Source organism: Halichoeres trimaculatus, unplaced genomic scaffold (genome assembly GCF_033239565.1).
Source record: "Halichoeres trimaculatus isolate MK-OKI-2021-1 unplaced genomic scaffold, fHalTri1.1 fHalTri1_scaffold_11, whole genome shotgun sequence".
In the NCBI taxonomy this organism is placed as follows: Eukaryota; Metazoa; Chordata; class Actinopteri; order Labriformes; family Labridae; genus Halichoeres; species Halichoeres trimaculatus.
The window spans coordinates 10,778,339-10,798,892 of record NW_027437189.1 but is presented as its reverse complement, the minus strand read 5'-3'; the positions used below and the strand labels follow the sequence as shown (position 1 = coordinate 10,798,892).

At 42.1% G+C, this 20,554-nt stretch overlaps 1 protein-coding gene across 1 annotated transcript in view; it reads right to left on the bottom strand.

The window, feature by feature from the left end:
* plxnd1 (plexin D1) overlaps positions 1-20,554 on the bottom strand; it is a 74,414-nt gene that overhangs the window by 35,150 nt on the left and 18,710 nt on the right. Inside the window, exons 6-13 of the mRNA XM_074681698.1 lie at positions 19,716-19,893; positions 19,366-19,474; positions 12,000-12,099; positions 10,477-10,575; positions 8,781-8,870; positions 8,495-8,603; positions 7,263-7,420; positions 2,467-2,612 (exon numbers count right to left, since the gene is read on the bottom strand). Coding sequence (XP_074537799.1) covers positions 2,467-2,612; positions 7,263-7,420; positions 8,495-8,603; positions 8,781-8,870; positions 10,477-10,575; positions 12,000-12,099; positions 19,366-19,474; positions 19,716-19,893 — 989 coding nt within the window. The remainder of the gene's footprint in view (positions 1-2,466; positions 2,613-7,262; positions 7,421-8,494; positions 8,604-8,780; positions 8,871-10,476; positions 10,576-11,999; positions 12,100-19,365; positions 19,475-19,715; positions 19,894-20,554) is intronic.

The following is a 20,554-nucleotide window of genomic DNA, read 5'->3' as shown; positions in this document are numbered from 1 at the left end:
GGACAATATTTTGTCTATTTTTAAAGATGTTCCTGATCATTTCCCTTGAGTGGATGATAACCATCAGTAGCAATCAGGTCTTCGTGTGCTTGGCTGCGAGCGTTGTGTATGGTGCAGCTAAATGGACAGGGCGAAGGCCACTCAAGGGGTGTATTAAAATGAATGAGAGGGCAGCATGGAGGACCTGAGCTTTAAGTGCTCCAGTAAATGAGGTGTGTCTGGACTGACTGTGCCATTAATTAAAATGTTGACACCGGGTGAGTGCAGCGCCGTCTCTCCACTGCAGCGCGTTTTCCTTTTGGCACACAGATGTGAACTTTCACCTTCCAGCACACGAGCAGACACCTGTCTCAACAGCCTCGGTAAATGAGGTCATAGGCACAAGTGTGTTTGTAGCTGTGAGAGTGTTTAAACAGCATTTCTTTAAAGAGTTTAGATCTTCTCATTGAGGATATTATTTTATCGCCTCTTGAATACGGTGGTTTTAATTAGATGTAGATTCTTTTCCAAATTAGCTTTAAAGGAGGATAAGATTAAACGTTAAAGGGTTTAAGTTAAGAGGATGAGATGAGATCATGTTTAATCAAATATACAGAAGGTCCCCACAAGGAGAAACATAAACATGTAGGTGTGTTCATGTGTGCGTTTGTGTGTGTTTGCAAGTCAAATATGCTGACAATGTCAGATGCACTGACGTGTTATGATTTGTCAGTGCCTCCTCCAGCTTCTAGGATATGCTTCACTGTCATAACAACCAGCCTCAGGAGCCAATGAGAAATGACGGCATGAGACGAGAACACCCCAGGAGTGAAATGCGATTCGCTGTTTTGGACGTGTGGGTTTTTGGGGAATGTGTCAGGCAACTGGAGTGACAGGTACGACCCGCAGGTCACCCTCCAACTGGTCTTGGCACAATGACTGGCTTCAGTGGAGCAAGACCAGATAAACAGTTGCATTCAAGGAACATTACAGATACTGAATGGAAGTTTGGATGTAACTGTTGAGTTACTGACTTCCTCTGAGCTCTGTTATGCCGGTGTCAACACGGGGTCCTGCTGTCTCCATGGTGACAGTGTGATGGTCCCTGAGCCACAGAGGGATGGCGGTGGAGTCACTTAAAATGAGAAGTGTGCTGCATAATAATATTTGTGAAAATTAGCCTCATGAATGCATGAAAAGGAAACTATGCAGGGATGGTTGATGTCCTATTTACTGGTGGACAAGTAAGCAGCCTATAATTTGAGAAAGGAACATTTTTTATTGGACACATTTAGAGGAGGTTTATGTCTGCCGTACCTTTCAGCTTTTAATCAGGTTCTGAATAGCTTTTTATGGTTATGTCACAGGTGTGTGTCTTTACTGTTTATTTTGAATGTTGTTTATTGTCTGTTTGGGACTATGAAGTGGCAATAAAAATCCCTATTGTCTGTTTTAAACTGTTCATTTTTGACTTATCTTGTTTTCCTCTGGATAAAAAACTTTATTTTCCAATGAAACCCTAAAAAAGGAACTGAATTAATTTATTCTACTTCCATCTACCTTATACGAATGTATGAAGTAGATCAGGTTGGGGGCCAATTACACCAGTTCTTTTCATGTATTGTCTTTTTTAACATTTCCACATTATCATGTGTTAAAATATTCCACCAAATAAGTTTCCATCTTTTGTAACAACTTCTGCCTACATTACCCATAATGCAACAACCCAGTTTGATTTGATATTCAGCAATATTGCAATAGGAATGGCCCAAACAAGCCACAGATGTCTGCAAACTTTGTATCCCCCAAGAAGTTTTGTTATTATTATTTTTGTTATTATTATTATTATTATTATTTATTTTTGAAAATCTTTGTTTTTTTATCAGTCATCAGCATTAAAGAATGCTGCCGTATACAGTTCATACTGTAAGAACTGAAGGTCTTGTAGTGATGTTATGCAGTGGAAAACAGACTTTTATCTTAAAAAAATATACAGTGGTGACCCTCTTTAGATAGATTACAGCCCCTGGAATGTATTCCTTTTTCTTTTCCTGCACATGAGATCTCTAGTTTGAGACATCTAACCTTCTGCCCCCTATATACACTGTGAAGTCTTCAATTTTCACTGGTGGAGTCCTGCACATTATGTTCACGGCTGAAATGTTCATGACAGGGCTTATTTAAGGTTTATTAACTGTGACAAGGCTCTCCTTGTTCCCTAGCTTTGTCCGCTGTTCAGTTACCTGCACGAAAGCACGTCAGGCTAACATTACAATGGTTTATTGAAGACAGTCCCAGCTGCAGCGTTAATAGATTTTCTCAGGATTTTAAATACAAATACTGTTTAAGACACAAGTACCTAAAATGATTAGATAAATATCACACCGTGCACACTGCAATGCTTGAGCAAGCACTGCTGCTCAGTTGACATAAGCCTGTATGTGCAAATTTGTGGATCATTATGCAGCCATATGTTATAGTACTTACTTCACAGAGACTGTGTAGAGCTCAGGCAGGATGGTGCATGGCACATCTCCAATAGAGACCTTTACAGCGTCAGCCCTGCGGCCCAGGTTCTTGCCCTGTATTGTCAGCAGGGTGCCTCCCTCCACTGGACCCCTCAGGGGGGAAATCTGACAAAGACAAAGGGATGTAATGAGCAGGGAGAAACAAAAGCCTCTGAAAAAAAAATCTGTAATATGAACAATAAATTAAAGCTCATCAGGAGATTATCACCCTGAAACTGTTCCACCAAAGCCGAGTGGTAATAAACGTGACGGAGAATTAAGAGAACGGCGATGGTGCCTCTGATGTTGACATGGAGTGTGTCACACAGGGAGATAAGGACAAGTGGCCTGTGTAAGTGTTCTTCTATTGAAGACTGTGATCTAATAGAATAGACACACAGTTTAGGTATACACAAACACAAACCCACACACGCACACGCATACGCACACACACAAAGGAGACACTTAACTGTGCCAGTCTGAGACTCTTCAGCCTCTAATCCTCTACAGCACATGCAAATAAAGAGCAGGCTAAGAGCCCCCTTCACATCCCACAAGAGACAGGCGGAGTGAGAGGGAGAGAGAGGGCTGGAGAGGCGAGGTGGAGAGCACAGCAGAAAGGTGGATGAGTGGGGAGGCAATTTAGGGAACTGAGTGTCGAGAGGAGAGTGAATGCTGATGGTGGTGGTGAGAGAGCAAAGCCTCAACAGGGGAATTAATGCACAGTGCTACTCCCTTTCATCTGTTTTCCTGCGTCTGCTCTGTCAAATTCCTTAGCCCCATTTCTGCTGTTGTTCACAGGCACACTCTCATGCATCATTTCAGCCCTCGCCTTTGGTCCCTTAACTTTCCACTCAGGAACACCGGAAAAGAAAAGGAGAGGACCGTCACTTCTCCAATCACCACGGAAACACAGCTATTTCAGATAGCATCTCTGTCGCCCAGACAGAAGCAATCTACCCTCATCTTGCCACTGTAGCATAGCTAGCCCAGCAGCGTGCATGCTTTTCTTCAATGACCCCCTAGCTGATCTGAGGTCAGTATGACCCCTCTGCGTTATTAGCCCAGCCTTGGCTCTATTAGGGTGACCAAGCGTCCTCTTTTGCCCGGACATGTCCACTTTTTACGTCCTGTCCGGGGTGTCCGGGCGGGTTTAATAAATTCACGAAAATGTCCGGTGTTCACTGTTTTTCATAGGACCATTACGTGCGTCCGTAAATTGACCGGCGCTTGCAAACAATACTATGATGCGCGTCACTTACCGAGAGGCTGCCTTGTGGGCAGGTCTGCTCTGCGCGTGCACACACACATAGAGAGTGAGAGGATCAGAGAGTAGGCGAGAGAGAGAGAGAGAGAGAGAGACATAGACGGAGAGCGGAGAAGACAGGGATGTTTAGACAGCGGAGCTGAATTGCACGGAAGATGCCTAAGCGTAGGTGCAGCTTCACAGATGAACTGCAAAAAAAAAATTTCCGACATACCGTCCCGATCGGGACAAGTGGGAGGCGGAGTGAACCATGTGCAAAGCTGGCACATATGTCTCAGTGTCCAATAAAGGTGCTGGAGATCTGAAAGCTCACATGGACACTGAAAAACATTAAAAAGCTGTGCGAGGTGAGAGTTCTTCTGCAAAGTTGACTGAGTTCTTTGTTAGACCTGGGCAAACAGAGGTTGCTGTAAATGCAGCGGAGGGTGCAATGGCATTTCATATTGTAAAACACCACAACAGCAACAGGTCCATGGATTGCACCAGTGCCTTGCTAAAAAAAAGACATTTCCTGACTCTGACATTGCTAAAAAGTTTAGTAGTGTTCGCACCAAGACTGAAGCCATTGTCAATGGTGTTATTAGGGATGGGTACCTTTCACATTTGAAACGATATGGTACCAATGCCTGGTACCTGGCAATCGGTACAGGTACTCAACGGTACAAATTTTCGGTTCTTTTTTGTAATTATGTGGTAAAAAATATCAATTTCTTTAACAATATTATATATATATATATATATATATATATATATATATATATATATATATATATATATATATATATATATATATATATATATATATATTTTTTATTTTTTTTTTTGCCTCGAGGCCAGTGCCGTTGTCCTCTTTTTTGGAAATCAAAATATGGTCACCCTAGGCTCTATCAGACACTGAGCTTAAGAATGAAAACAGCACTTCTGTTTGGTCTAGGTGAGAGGACAAGGCTCGGCTCTGCATTCAGATAATTTGAAGCCTGCAAGAGTGACAGCCCAGAAAAATAAACCATATACTTCTCGGCTAAAAATGGGGGATGTGGCTGAGTAAAGAAAGAGTGTATTACTTTTAATATCATGTGAAAACAAACTGTTGGAAACCAAACCATTACTTGCACTGTTTTCGTGGGATCTACACCACAGGAATTGATGCAAATGTTTTTGTAGTTATATTAAGCTCTTGGATATTAAGTGCTACCACCTTTTGCCTCACATATTCACCTCTCTTGACAAAAACACAGCTGCATTCTTTCATGCACGCACAGAACATAAATTTACACGTGAACTCCTATGCACAAGCATGTCAGACATGCATATGAAAGCACCAAGAGCTCAGCAGTGAGCAGAGTTATTTATTATCACTTTGCATCTTATAGCGCCGAGTGTGTCTCTGTGGTGCCATTGAGCATTGACATCAACATCAGCTGGCATGCAGTTCATTTACACCTCTTACAAGTCTGTGAGTCTTGATTTACAGCAGAAACTCTGCCAGGCCCCCAGGGAGATCACACGGTGTGAATGTGCCTGAAAAAACCTCTACGAGGAACATTGAAGCCGTTAAATACGTTTGATTTACTCCACATCTCAGTATTTCAATCAAACTATTCCAAATGTGCTGCAACGACTTGTACGAAATACATCGACTAACTTATAAAACCCATATGTTGTTGTGTATGCTTTGTGTTTTACTTTGTTGTGGATGGGTCACTTTGAGGCCACGGCTTTCATCTCTCCCTCCTCTCTCCAGCTCTCCTGCATCACACTAATCAAGAGGGACGTGAGGACAAAAACAGGAAAAGGCTTCTCACTATACTGCAACCTTCTCCACCCTTTCTCTGTCCAAATACATAGCCCTCCATTCTCTCTGCCTGAGCATTCACATCTCACCCAGATCCCTCTGTTCTCACTTTCTTTTCAAGTCCTGGATAAACTATGTTTGGCAGTTCCTGTTTTCGACGCCCAAAGTACGCTTAATCAATGTTTTTTTAAACTAGCCCACACGGCACATAAGAATAGAGGGCCCGTGCAGATAACAAATGTCTCCATTGTGTTACGTCACTGCTCTGAATTAAGAACATCTTTCACAATTAGGTTGTGTGTGTGTGTGTGGTAAACATAGTGGAGTAATGAGACCCTCCTACATAATATTGATATTTTGGGTGTCACTATATTGTGATAAAGATTGCATGTGACAAAGCAAAGCAGGAAAAACGCATATAATTATCAAAGCTGCTCACACAGTCCCTAAGACTATAAAACAAAAAGCTTTTGCTGTACGTGTGCGTGTGAATGTTTACGCAGAGCCGATCTTTTTCCTCCATAAGCTGGGAAACTGAGGCTCAAACCCCCGCGGATTCACTGGGAAAACATGGCTGCCAAAGCGTTGCATCATACACCCCACAGAACCACAGCCCCAGTATCCTTTCCGCAGCCTGCTCTCCTGAGGAAGCCAGTGGGAGTGAGTGAGTGAGTGTGTGTGTGTGTGTGTGTGTGTGTGTGTGTGTGTGTGTGTAAGAGAGAGAGGGAGAGGGAGAGAGCACTACAACAATGGTCAACCCACGCAAACGGCATCTCAACCCAGCTAACTTCAGTCGCATAAGAAGTCCAAACAAGTTTGACTCTCACAGAGCATCCTGTTAGTCACACTACGCTGACAGCTACAAAGAAAGCGGGATGATCGTGAAAGCTTCAATATGGCCTATTTGCGAGACGCACACTTTGCCTCAATGTGTGTATATGTGTGTATGTGTCTGCTTGCTTTGTTCTGCTTGCTTATTCTCCTGGGCCGACCAGGTTTTATCTACAGGAAGTTCAGGCCGACTGGGTCTCATGTGAGCCGTGCTTCCCATGACCGCCTAACGTGGCTGTGCAGATAGAGGCGTACGGTAACGGAGGAAAAAAGGCTCGGGAGCATCTAAACATTCCAGTTGGACGAACAAATGAATATGATTATTTAAATAAGCTCTGTAAACAGACCCTGACAGGTAATTAAGATGACCATTGTGACATGACCGCACTCAGATCCTGTGTTAGATAAACATTTTGTTTTTCCTTTTTACCACAGTGGCTTTTCTCTCATTGCAGTCACAGATCTAAAACCCTCATGGTTCTTATTTGCTTTCTTTTCCGAGTTTCTGCAGCTTTTCTCACAAAGAGCCTGACACATATAGCTCTCTATACATACTGTAGTTACACAGGGCAGAAGGTGTTCCCATGGCCTCCTGAGTGATTGCAGATCACCCCCCCTCAACCACCCCCTGTCCCTCCAGGGCTGCCGCTAAGTGAATGTTAGTGTTATTACTGAGTGAACCGCTTTAATGAGACTCTATTCAAACGCTCCCTCAGCAGCTGACACTGAACAGATAGGGCACAAGGGCACAACACCATGTGAGTGACCCCATGATTCACCATTTTATAGCCTGAAAATAGAGTCTGGAGGCAGTAGAGCGTGCAGGGAGATGAATGCAAACACTTGTAAGCTAAATGTATGCATATTTAACTGGTGATCTTACCATGTGGATGTCAGGAGCTGGACACTGCTCGTTGATGGGCTGGCAGTCATCTCTTGGTCTACAGCTATTTTCACACCAGCCACAGAGGTGACCCTGGTCCTCCCTGCCCCAGCATTGGGAACAGTCTGAACTCCCCACCCTGCAGTTGTACACCTCCACTAGAGGGAGATGAGAGGTGTGGGAAAGTCAGGACAGCAGTTTTGACTTAAAAGCGGCATCTCTGACTGTTGTTTACCATATCTTGTAAACATAAGGTAACATAGACTTCTACCTCATATGAACCTCATGGGTGCACGATGTGAATGAAAGCATTTGTAGAGTGATAGATTCATGGCTATAAAAATAAACCATGAAAAAAAAGGAGAGCTAATGGAGTCAGGGAGAACAAAGCCAGCGAGAAACAGATGATTACAGTCTTGTTCCAATGTGCCTCCCAGTGTGCAGTCCCATTTGTATCCCTGCATGTGCATCTGTGCATGCTTTTGTGTGCATATTACAGTGTGTGCGTTTTTTGCGTTTGCCTGCATGTGTGCGATAAATTCAAATTTGATGACTCCGCATGTTATGAAGCAACCGTCATGTCCGTTAACAGCTAACAGAGAGTCTGGCAGTAGCTCAGGGCTGTTGTTCACATGCTAGACACATGGACTGTGAACAGCACATCTGGGACTGGGATAGGCAAGGCTTGGCTTGTATATGCACTGGAACAACATGCCAAGCTCAACAACATGCACGCCATTTTTCATTATCTCACTGTTGTCATGGAGTTCTCTTTGTATTTTGAACAATAGATGAGGACACAGCCTGTGAGAGCCTTTGCTAACACCTTAAATTGCAGCGTCCCAAGTTCTATAATCATTATGTGAAATTAGCCGGTAGCAGAATGTGATATTATGGGAAATTACTAGTTGTTGGCAAATTATGTGTTGTATTACAACAACTACTATTATTGCAAGTGAAAGGTAGTCTCACACTGTTTGTCCCCGTAAGCGTTTCTTTATTTTTCTGCAGGTTTAATTAAATCCACCAATCTCATCAGAAAACATTTGTGCTGAGGTGAAATGCATTCTGGGAGCAACAGTGGCAGCTATGTCAGATTTTCCTTGTTTTTTGGAAAGTGTCTAATTACAATGCAAATACAGGAGAGCTGAGCAAACAGCTGAAGCGTGAAAGATGATTTTTCATTTGTTTTTTTTTCTCAAGTCGACATTATTATGAGTGCCGTGTCGTACCTCTCAAGGGCTGAGGGCTGTCGACAAATATATCCTCCTTCTGTCCACCGAAGTACCCTTTCCTCCGCAGGTTGAGGAGATAAATCTGACTCATTTGATTGGTAGAGAGCTACATGGACAGAGGTGAAGAGGAAGAATGGGACAGGTTAAATGTATGTCTTTCTGCTCTTGTGGTTCTTAATCAACAGTCATTACGTTAAAAAACAATTTGAGGTTAAGTTTCAATCCATAATAGTGAGCAGAAAGAAAAAGTTAAGCAAAGTGGCTGCATAAGACCTGTACTTACTGTCACTCCACTGCATTTGATCGTTGTGTTGTTCAACCATACAGCCTCATATCGCTGCTCTGTCCCGAAGTCACACTCCAGCTTCTCCCCCTGTGATGCAGATCACTTTTTAAACCAATATTCAGCATTTCTTCAACAGCAAGCAAGTTAATAAAATGTTTTTCTCAGAATGAGATAATTGCAGCTTTAGTACTCAGAATGAGAGAAATAGAGTTGGCGTCTGCAAAGAAATGCTATCTCAAACATGTCTGGTAACAATTGACAACTTCCAAAAGAGAACCAGGAAACTCAAATAACCCACCATAATTGTCCCTGCCAGGGAAAGATGCAATCTATTCAAAATTCATATTCATAAACATCTGGACTCCCACACCTTGGCGAGTCATCTGGGAGCCATGGTAATGAATATGAATTCATTCCTTCTAAAATCAGAGCCCGGAGTTTAAATGAGCCAGGATAATGTGAAGACCATAAAGTAGCTCAGATAGCTAAGAGCAGTAAAAGATAAGTGCTTAAAGTGGGAGAAATCATTTGTCTGTGAATCCAGCCAGCTTAAATTGGTCTACTTTGATCGCCCTCTCCATGACTTTGCTATTTTCTGTGCTTTTTGACACCAGAGAAGCTCTGTTTTTTTTGCATCTGGCAGGTTCCTTCACCCTGGAGGACTCAACAACTAACACACTTTAATATGTTCCCTGAACAGTCTGACAACTGCTTTAATAGAAACTGCAGGATAAACTCAAGCATCTGCTTGTTACTAAATGTTTTGGGATAAATGTTTATCAGCTTAGAGTCTAAATAATTTATTTCAGTTTTTTTCCCCAAAGTGTGGGAACCAGAGCTAAACTCACCACAAGTTTCCAAGGGGTCAGAGAGATGGTGCTGCTTTTGGAAAGCTCCAAAATGAGTGACACCACATTTCCTACGTATTGACTTTCTGACAAGATGAAGACATTATCCAAACATCCTCAGCTAGTATAAACTTTCATCGCGAGGAGAAGTATGAATCGCCAAACACTTCCAGGCTGTCCTGAGAAACTGTGTTTGTGTGTGTTCGTGTGGTTTTGTATGTGACTCAGTGTCTGTCACCATAGCAACGCTCTAGGAGAGGGCTGGAGAGGCCAGCCGGGGTTAGGCGTGTGACTGACCACGCCTGGCAACCAGTCAGCACAGGAATTTCTGAGGATCCCAGCTGAGTCCTTATCAGTGATGCAGGATCAGCGTCTGACTCACTGAGCGTGGATTAGGGATGAGAATAAGGAGTTTAAAAAACTGATCTGGAAGGACTAAGCAAATTTAAAACCAACATGAGCAAAATAAAGCTCCTGCAGCGAGAGTGCTGCCTCAGACCCACTGCACATTGTACTGTACGCTGTGCTGACGGAAGCACAACTCAGCCAGTCACAGTTTGATACCAGATGCATGGTGGGCCTAAACAGCTGAGCAGAGAGCAACATAAGCATAAAGACACACACTCATTCTTCACTTTCATATCTGTCTCAAAACACGGGGATCACCAACATTCAGGTTTCGCTCATTCATTGACCTGAATAACAGCACACAAATTTCCATCTGTGTTTAACTCAGCTTGAAGCGAACCCACCATATGCCTCTGTTTTATACCAATCATTTTCACAACATGCAATTTGGACAAAGTCCAAGTCCAGCTCCATAGCTGGAGGGATGTCTGGCGTACCTCCTGGATGTTGCTGAGGGATAAGGTGAAGTCTTGAGCCATTCCTGACGGTGATGGAGGAACATCTAACGGGACCAGGCTGGGACAGGAAGCTGCATTCTGTGGTGAGGTGGGGTTAAGGGGGCAGGAAGTGACATATAGGAATTAAAGAAAACAATGGCTCCAGAGCGCACATCCGCAACCCAAAATACCTGTCCTGTTTATGTGGAGGAGGAGGAAATGAGGGGGTAAAGTCTTGCTCTGAGGGAGACAACAATAGCTTCAAATAGGGAGACGATGAGGGATTAGAAAAACAGACCCACCGGACACTGTGATGGGATCAGCAGAAACAGGGAAACTCATCTCCTCTCCTCCTTATGACCCACATTACGATGACTTAATGGAGTCTTTTCTTATCCAAAAAGAGTCCAAATTTAAATAACAAAAAAGTGTCTAGAAAAACATGAGCCTCTTGCGCTTTAATATGTTTGTTTTTGTGTATCTTGGGATCTTAAACTGCACGCTCGGCTAGGTTTTATTTGCTTCAAAAACTCCAGTGATATCTTTATTCCAGCAATTGTTTAACAAAAACATCTCTTTGTCTTTCCAGGGGGGGTCTTGTGATGCAGCTGGCTGTAAAACACTTCAACACCAGAGCAAGACAAGTTAACCAGCAGCTGACCAGAAAACCATGAGTCACATCCTCTTCCCTCTCACTGGGACCAGAACTGTCAGACCCTCTTGTCCTCAGGGCCAGGGTCTGCTGGGAGGATGCCTCCTTACACAGGTCATGGGACCTGGCTGAGTGATAAAACTCTGTAGGGGATGGCAGGAACACAATGGCCGATACAGTCTGGTGCTGCCAGGAGCATGCTGAAAAGACAGTAGTATCTGGGGGGTTGTAATTTGTTGCAATGAGGCTATTCTTGTTGTGGATAATTTTCCCCAGTTCCACAGCCTTTTCATGCCAACCCTTTTACACTATTTGGTTTGTTTGCTTTTCAGAGTAGTTTACACCCTCATGAGGCTCTATAAACATAAATCTACATAATCCATTTGTACAGTCACCTACTTAAAAATGAAGGGTTGTATGAAAGCGAAGCTAAAAATGTAGGTGTAGATTTATCACTTCTCTGGCAACTAGCAGCCTTGACATTTAAATTCCTTTTTGAAAAATCGGGACATTGTACCCTTCCACATGTGGGGGTATTAAACAAACTGCCAAAACTTTATAGGAGGTCTGAGGAGCTTTAAATGGTACAATAGCCAGTGAGGAGTCTGTTAAACTGAAACCTCCTGAGATTTTATAGAGGGTTGCAACATTTCGACATACTGCAGTTGAGACACTTTAAAACCTCATGCTGAATTACCACGAGTGCTCTTGCTTAACCCGCCTGGACTCAGATCCTTACAGTACACTTGAGGATGTAGGACAGAAAAGTCTGGTTTGTGTCTCAGACTCTCACTAAAGGGGTCTTAATAACACAAGATCCTCGAGGTGTCTGTTTGGTTTATGGATTATTAAAAACCAGAGGATTACTCACCTCCAGCAGGTTGGGCTTTGATTCATCTTTATTGGAAACACATAGGTGGTTCTCTTGGTCCCAGAAACACTTCCACCTGGTGCTCAGGCAGCTCACACATCTGAAACAGATAAACACAAAAACACAGAGAGCGTTCAGAGACAAGGATCAAATTCAGCCTGTTTCTTCCCCTTTAATCTGTTCCCATGCAGTGATAAAGACGGTTATTTCAAAAGTTGCTACGTCTGATTAATTCTGTGTCACACAACCTCTGAGGGTTGAACTGATTACAGGCTTCAAAATTTAGCTTTAATAAAAGGAAATAATGATTAGTCACAGTAGCAGACACATTCATTCCACAGTTACAACATAGCCAGCCGACCAGAAGGTCAGACTGGGCCAAATCTGCAGAGATGAAACAAAGCACCTTTCTATAAACACCCAGACAGCTAAATGATGATGTGTGTGAGCGCTCTGTCTCCTCTATTACTTTCTTTGTAAGCATTATTTTGAGCTTGTGAGGTCGTGTTTTGGAAAAATTTCAAATTCAGAGAAGCTTACAGATGTGAAAGCTAAAAAAACACCTTTGCTATTATATACTTTAGGAAAAGTAAGAAGCAAACGCATTGTTGCTCAAGAGATGGTCTGGGACATGTTGATTTTAAGACGTATTTAAGATACAGTAAATGGTGTTAAAGTTAGCTAATATTGGAAAAAAGGTGAGTTCAAACAAAACTAGATGAATCTACTTTTTTAGAAGCTCACCTTGTGGGCTTTCACACTGGTCCGTTTCTGGTTATGAAACCAGTTCAATTCTGGATTCTCGGAACCTCAATGCTTGATGCTCAACACAGAATTCAACACAGATGTCACGGGTCCCAAGACGTGAACCAACATTTTTCAAGTCTTAACACGCCTTTGACCACTCCTGTTCAAAATTTGTTCAGGAAACCGTAACTGGCACAAAGCTGTACTGGTGTAAAAGCCCTCACAGTTCCTCTGAATAAGGTTGCGATCATCAGGAAGTCTCTACTTTCAAAACAAAAGCCAGTTTTAAAAAAATGGGTGAATCAACCATAATTTACTGCAGGGGTGGCCAACCTGCCGCTCGCGTTCCACATGTGGCTCTTTGTCTTTTGGTGTGTGGCTCTTTGATCCATTCATTACTGTTATTATGAGTAGTGGTGTACCAATCAATCTAAATTTTTGATATATTGATGTTGTGATCAGTATTGATCAATACTTGGGTGATGAGAATGATACTTAAGTTTCAGTTTCTTTTCTCTACATTGCACATGTGCTCATAGCTATCTAGATGGACAGATGGATGGAACTTTGTCTCTTCTGCTCTAAAAACAGAACCTTGTCTTTGACACGGCTCCAGGTACAAATTGAAACATGCTTACCAACGCAATAAATGTCACTTCAAAATTTGGAAGTGTATTGATTTTCATCTTATGTCCTTTCGTTTATGTGTGAGAAGATGTGCGTGTGTGATGTGGTTTTTTGTAGTCCCAAGGTAGTTTTTGTGGCTCTTGGTCTCTGACTGGTTGGCCACCCCTGATTTACTGCATTAAACAAGTACAGGTTTACGGGGTCTGTCTCTTTTCTAAAGACAAATCATAAATTACTTTATTTGCATCTAAGTTACAAAGCGCTCATATGTCTGTATAAAGGTAAGACTCTCTCATAAAAGTTTTTAGCTTAACAAAAAGTATTTGGTAGCCAACAGAGGGTTAACATATAAGTTTGGTACAATCCTTTACTTTGTAATTGCAAAAAAAATCCAATAAAAAACCCTGAGCCAACAACTCCTCTTTTCCATAGAGCTCCATTGTTGCTCATAAACTATTTTAGTTGCTCATGCTCTCCAACAATGCTGCAGGCAAATTTCCATTTCATGTGATGTAATAATAAACAGAGCATTTGTATCATTTCAGCTTATCTGATCATTGAAGAATGACAGCACGACATGAACTTGTCCTTTAATATGACAGTCATTATGAAAATGGGCATCAGGGATTCTTGTAATACCAGGACAATCCTTTAATTGGAGTGGGTCACAGAAACATTCTTGTTTAAAACCACAGAGCTGAGGCTTTTGAACACAATCACTAACCCCACTACTTTGAGTTTTGTTTTCCAAGCTTGTGTGATATCATTCCCTGAGGTTTGTAGCATCACTTTAGTAAAAATATCTCTGAGACTCTGCTCTTTTGTGATTTGGATGATCTGTTCTTTAAGATTACAGTTATGTGCAAAGTTTGGGCGTAAAGTTGAGAAGATTAATGACAGGGTTTCAAGGATATGGATTGTACCCTATTTATCTGTGCCGTGGATGAAATGCTAATGTGTGTGTCTGTGTGTGTCGCCCAGATAAAAGCCCTTAAGTGGAACACCTCTACTGTACAGCATGTGTGTGACTCGAGTGTGTCACTGTACTGCCTGCAGGAAGAGACAGATGTCCCACACCAGGAGTGATAGCGCCTCCAGTGATAGTAGCGCTCTGAGGGGGTCTTTTGACTGGGAGGGGAGTTGGATAGAGAAGTGTCTGTGTGTATGTGTGTGTGTGTGTGTGTGTGTGTGTGTGTGTGTGTGTGTGTGTGTGTGTGTCTCTGATTAGAAGCAGACGGCCCCCTCAAGGCTCTTATCAGCTGCAGCTTTTCTTTTTTTCCCTGACTCCCTTTTCTGTCCCAGTAAAACACCTACAGCACACACACCCACACCCACACACATGCTCACACACATGTTCTGACACACACACACAAAGATTGTTCACACACTCTTTCTCTCTCCTTGACCTAACACGGACAGTAAATACCCCTCAACACCGCCCACCCTAAGTCATAAGGACCATGGACACACACATACACACACACACAAAAACACAAAATACACATTCAGACTAACACTCTGGGGCCTTTTAGTGGACACAGTGGTTAAGCATACACCCTCAATCACGTCTCTGTCAGAGACAAAATACACAGAGAAGAAAAGACCAGTTTTAGGAGGAGAGATGGAGAGACAGGAGCAAACGGACAGAGACAGATGAGAAGAGGAGACAAATAGAGATGTGCAGAAAACCTGACTGACAGAGAAAGAAGATAAAAAGTAAACAAAACAAAGAAACCTGGAGTACGTGTCTAAGTGTGTACTAGTTTTGGGTCTGTGTGAGGCATTAAGGAGAGTGACAGACACATAGTGAGAGGGCAAGTTAGGTGGGTGCCCTACTGGGCCCTTTGGTGAGACTGGAATGCTGAATGGTCTGGTTGTCATTAACACTCTGAATGGGTCACAGGAGAACTGTCTCATCACTTTCAGTCTCACACACATCAACATAAACTTACAAACATACATGCTAGCTTTCTATGTAGGTGAGGCCAGATTTCAGAACAAAAACAAGGAGAACGTCGTGGTTTGACACATTTTCAGAGGATGAAGTTTCCCTTATGTCACTATAATCTTGATTTATCATCATATGACTGGTATGAGGGGAAGTGGTTAGGAAAAACACTAAAAGTCATACATATGATCTACAAAACCACAGAGGACTATCAGCATTAAGATGAACTGTGTCCATGCTGTTGTTTCTAATGCCTGAAACTGCTGCTGCAGAGTATCTGTCAGACAAAGTGATGGATAACATGGTGCAGAACGGCCTTTTCTACATTATATTTAGCAAAGACTCTCAAAGTGATGAATAACGACAGAAAGAACGAGAGCTAAAAAAATGCTTGCTTGCATGCAGGGAAGAAAATTAGCAAAGAATTCGGAGCTATTGCTTTATCCACAGGGGGTGCCAAAACCAACATGACAGGAAAGTTTGTCACAGGTTCTTTAAAGAGGGTACTCAAACAGTTTAGTTTTGCACTTTTTTCTAGGGTCATTTTGACCCAAAATGAAATCTTTTGACATCATAAACAGGGCACACCTTTTTGTAAACAAGGTTTGTTGGCCCTTTTACCAAAATGAAAGGGAAAAATCATGGTAATGGATTGGGCTAAAGTAATTAAGTTGAAGACTAAAGGTGTATCACAGAATTGATTGAATACATTTTTGTTATGTGCCTTAAATTACAGTCAAACCAGACAAGGTCATTTTGACCCTAAAGGACTGCAGGTATAAAGCAATTAGGAGGACATTTAGGCCCCATTTACACGACAACGTTTCATATGAAAACGCTAAAATGCAGCAAAAACACAGTGAAAAAAATCTGCGTTTACACGGAACAAGGTGGGACTGAAAACAATGTAGTAAGCATGCCAGGCCTGCAGGTGGTGCCATGACTGTCTTGTCCAGAAGTAGCTTCTAGGAGATCTCCACCCAAGTAGAGTTTACCCGATCATCTGGTGTTTTGGGGAATACTCAGTGCAAAAGTGGAGTAACAATGCACATTTTGTACGAAGACAGTCAGCAGATACGGCAGATTGAGCAGCACAAGCATGACACAGTAGTTCACAAGGATCGTAACAACTGTACTGTTGTCCTGTTATATGCGCTTGCATGAAGTGGAGTGTGACTTCAGCGTTTCCTCTGAAAACGCCGACTTACCGTTTACACGGCAACGGTGTTGGGAGCGTTTCAGAAAAATCCCACTCTGGAGGCCGTTTTCAAAAGTTTGCATTTTAGGTCGGCTGACACGCCATTACGGTGTAAACACGGGGCTGAAACGCAACAAAACTTTTGTATTTCACCCTAAAACTCTTGTTCGTGTAAACGGCCACTAAGACTCACAAGAGACATCTTAAAAAGGTCAATATTGACAGAGCTTTGCAATTTATCTCTAGCATAGGAGAAAGCACAAAAACAACTGATCCTTCATTTCCCACAATGCAACTCATTAGTGTCTTTCTTTAGAAAATCCCTGACAGGTTAAACCTCACATCTTTGAACCCTGGTTGACAGAAGTTTGAAGTCTAAATCCTGGGGTGAGATCACTCTGATAACACCACCATGACATCATACGACTGTTTTCTTGAGTGAGTGATCCTCACATGTAATTAAAGCAGAGAGTTCCCATGAGGCAGTTCAGACTGGTCACTTGAACTTCTGCTGGTTTTTTTTTACATTTCTCAATTTAAAATATGGCTCAAAAAAAAGAAAAAAAGAAAAGAAAAGAAAAACACATTCAAATTGTGTTAAGGTACACCAACAGCCCTCCTTTACTACCTAGTCAGAAAACTAAAAATAGCACCAAGAAAGATGAGCAACCCTTTTGATTCTCATAGGTTCCTTCATGTCATTGTTCAAGCAACAGCTGTGAGTGAATATGCTGAACATTATCTGTCACAAACAGAGGGACAGCTCAAGAAAAACAAGATTTGTGTAGTCCAAGTGTTTTATTCTTTTACTAGCTTGTACATTGAACAGTTATGTATGTCAAAAATTTGCAGTATAGTCGCTTAATACCACACTAAATTATGATGGGAATCCAGATTTCCCCTAACCTTATATTTGCAGGAGTTTTAAAATAACTCCCATGTGACCTTGATAGTTTGCCCAGACAGTTACGGTATCTGTGTCTCATTATTAAGAGTTAAGCTCTGATATATGAAAAAACCCTAAGTGCTGGCTTCACACACAAAGCCCAGAACAAAGAGAATTTATCTACTTTCACTAAAGAGGTGTGGCTGGTAAGACTCTTTAGGGATTATTAAGAAAAAACAGCTTGAAGTGATTAAAATCAGATAGAGTATAGCAGCTCCGCAGTTTGCAGTCCATTGCTCATCCTGTGAGAATGGCACTTTGCTCATTATCACCTTCAACAATCCACCGTCTAATTTCACACTCCTGGACCTCGCAGAGCACCGAGGCCACACGCGCATATTGGGTGCAGTCTTGCACACATGTACCTGCAACTGCTGTGTTCACACATCCCGGCTGTTTCAAAACGGGAACAAAAGGGGACACACCCAAACGCTTTTCGATCTGAGGGAATCAGTCAACACACACTCGCACATACAAAACACACGCTGATGCCCCTCTAAGCCTCTGATCTGCCCATCAGATAAAGAGGATCCTCTGACATGGTTCGACATGCAGGAGGAAGCCAGCTGGATTGCCTCCAGCTATGAGAAAACCCTCTTTGTGACCAGGCCATACAAGTCGCAGTCCTTTACAAAAACAAACATCAACATGACCAGTCAGACATACATATCCAATTTCCTCTGGCTTAACGTTTACAGCATATTAATCCCACATTTGATCCTTCACTGAGAAACCCTGAGCAAGCCAAACACACAATAAGCCCTCCAAGAGGATGTGTCGGCAATATTTACCCACTGGGGAATAAATAGAAAGACAGGGAAAAAAAACATGAGAGGAAGAGGTTAGGGACAAAGCGGAAAGGCCTTTGAGACAGAGAAGAGATGCTTTGCTGTTTTTCAGCTTCAAGCTATGTGTGCACATCTACAATGCCACAGAGACTCAAGCTGACATTTGCTATGGCTTGGCAGAAGTCTTTGTTTAGGGATGGATGAAATCACAGTTTATTGGTGTTTAGGATTCATTTCAGGAAGGATTGTATTAAAAGGTTGCCTTGAAATCCTGTCGCCAGTGATCGAAGGTCCAAGCGGTGAGAGAACGACTCAGATTCTGTGCTTAGGAAAAAGTTGCAATAAAAGCATGTAAATATAATCCATTCTAAGTACGAGACATGCACTAAAAATCCTGCATGAAATGTGCAGAAATATTATCAGCAAAATGCACTTGTAAAGTAGTCATTCTGCAGAAAAAGTGCTGCCTCAGACTGACATATTTTTAGTTATTACATTGTTGTACTTTTAATACTAATGTACCAACGAGTAGGCAGAATTTGACTGTAATAGCCTGGCAAGGCACTGCTTTTCGGAGAGTCAGGATGTTTTAGTACAGCAGTTTTTAATCTACATGACAGGCCCCTCCAAAAGGCCAAAAGCAAAACCCTCAGAGGTCACTAGATAATTGATTTCCTCGGAAAGAAGAAAAAATATGACTTACAAATTTATGTTGATGTTTCAGGGCTTTTTGTGGGGAAATGGACTGAACTTGAGTCTTAATTTTCAAACTTCTGTTCACATAAACCATCTAAAAACTCAAAAGCAGTTATATAGTAAGTTGTGGAAGAACTTCAGACACCGTTCAGGTAGACACTAGAAAAATGAGGTTGAGACCATGTTTTGTTGAAAGCAGTGGCAAAAAGCTAAGGAACACCATCTTCTACTGTCTCTGATGAATTGGTGCTATTTCCAGGACTTGGTTGAGATAAACCTTGTCATCCTCCTCCGCTACATGTAAGTGAATAAATTTAGGCGCAGAAGGATCAGCATGAAGCTTGGCCATGCAACTGCGATACCAAATAACCAAAGATTTCTGGGCAGAAATTGGTAACAACAAATATGTGACTCACGATGTCTTGGGGTGTATCGCTCCAGTCCTCTCACAGTCGTAGATGATGAAGCTCCCAGATACCACAGATGTACCATTCACTTTTATTGCCACAGAAACAGTCAGATGATCTGGAGAAACAAAGGAGAGTAAACAATGCCGCATGTGTCAACCATTCGGGACGTTATCTCTATCACAACACAAACGAGACAGCAAATATCCTCATGCCACACTGACTTTTCAAAGACAAAAGGGGAAATTACATTTGCTGTAATACAGTTCAACACCATGTTAATGAAAAAATGCTTCATTCACTATAAATACATTTCAGAGGTGGCACACAGCCAAATGAATGCCTTTGTTCAGTCTCACCTGTGCCAGGGAGGATTGGTTGGTAGTTCTCTCGTGGGAGGAGGGGGCAGGTCTGGATCTGAGCCGGTCCATAGTCTAGATGCACTGTGGCAGCTGTAGAGACACCAGGCGCATATTCACACTGCACTCGGGAGCCGACCAGATCTGGGACACTGCCGTTTATCAGAATACCAACATCCTATGACAAAGACACATGGTATAGCATATAAATACAAAACTGCCAGCCTCTTAGACCGCATAATGACAAATTTAATTCAACCTTATTGACACAATCACCATTTTCCTGATTTCATTCTTAGAGTGAGGGGATGCAAAAGGTTTTTGCTGTCCTGTTCCAGGTTGTGAATCGGGATACATGTTTTCAAAATACTTCATCTTAAGAGCAAAAGGGGAAAAGTCTCTAAATTTGGACAAATATCAGGTTCTATTTCAGTAAACCCACATATCTGAAAACCTTATGGCTACAGTTAAACAACAACCAACATTAGCATTGAAACAGTCATGTGCTAACACTACATTTCAAGCTAACCTTGACTATGAAGTGACTTTGATTACAGCCTTTCTTTTATTTTCTAAAACAGCTCTAACTGATAAACCTAGCCTTCAGCCACTTGCTAGCTTACTGTGATATTAGATAGCAAGTGACTGAATTCTGATATTAGCTTTTGCCTGATAGAAGCCAAAATGTGCTGTGTTGTATTGAAACAAATTCTTGCTAACAATATATTTCAAGCTAATATTGACAATAAAATGACTTTTTGAATCTAAATGGGGTTTTTTCCCTGTTACTAGCCTTTGGTTACTCCCAAGCCAACTCTGGTTTTAGCTAGCAAGTGGCT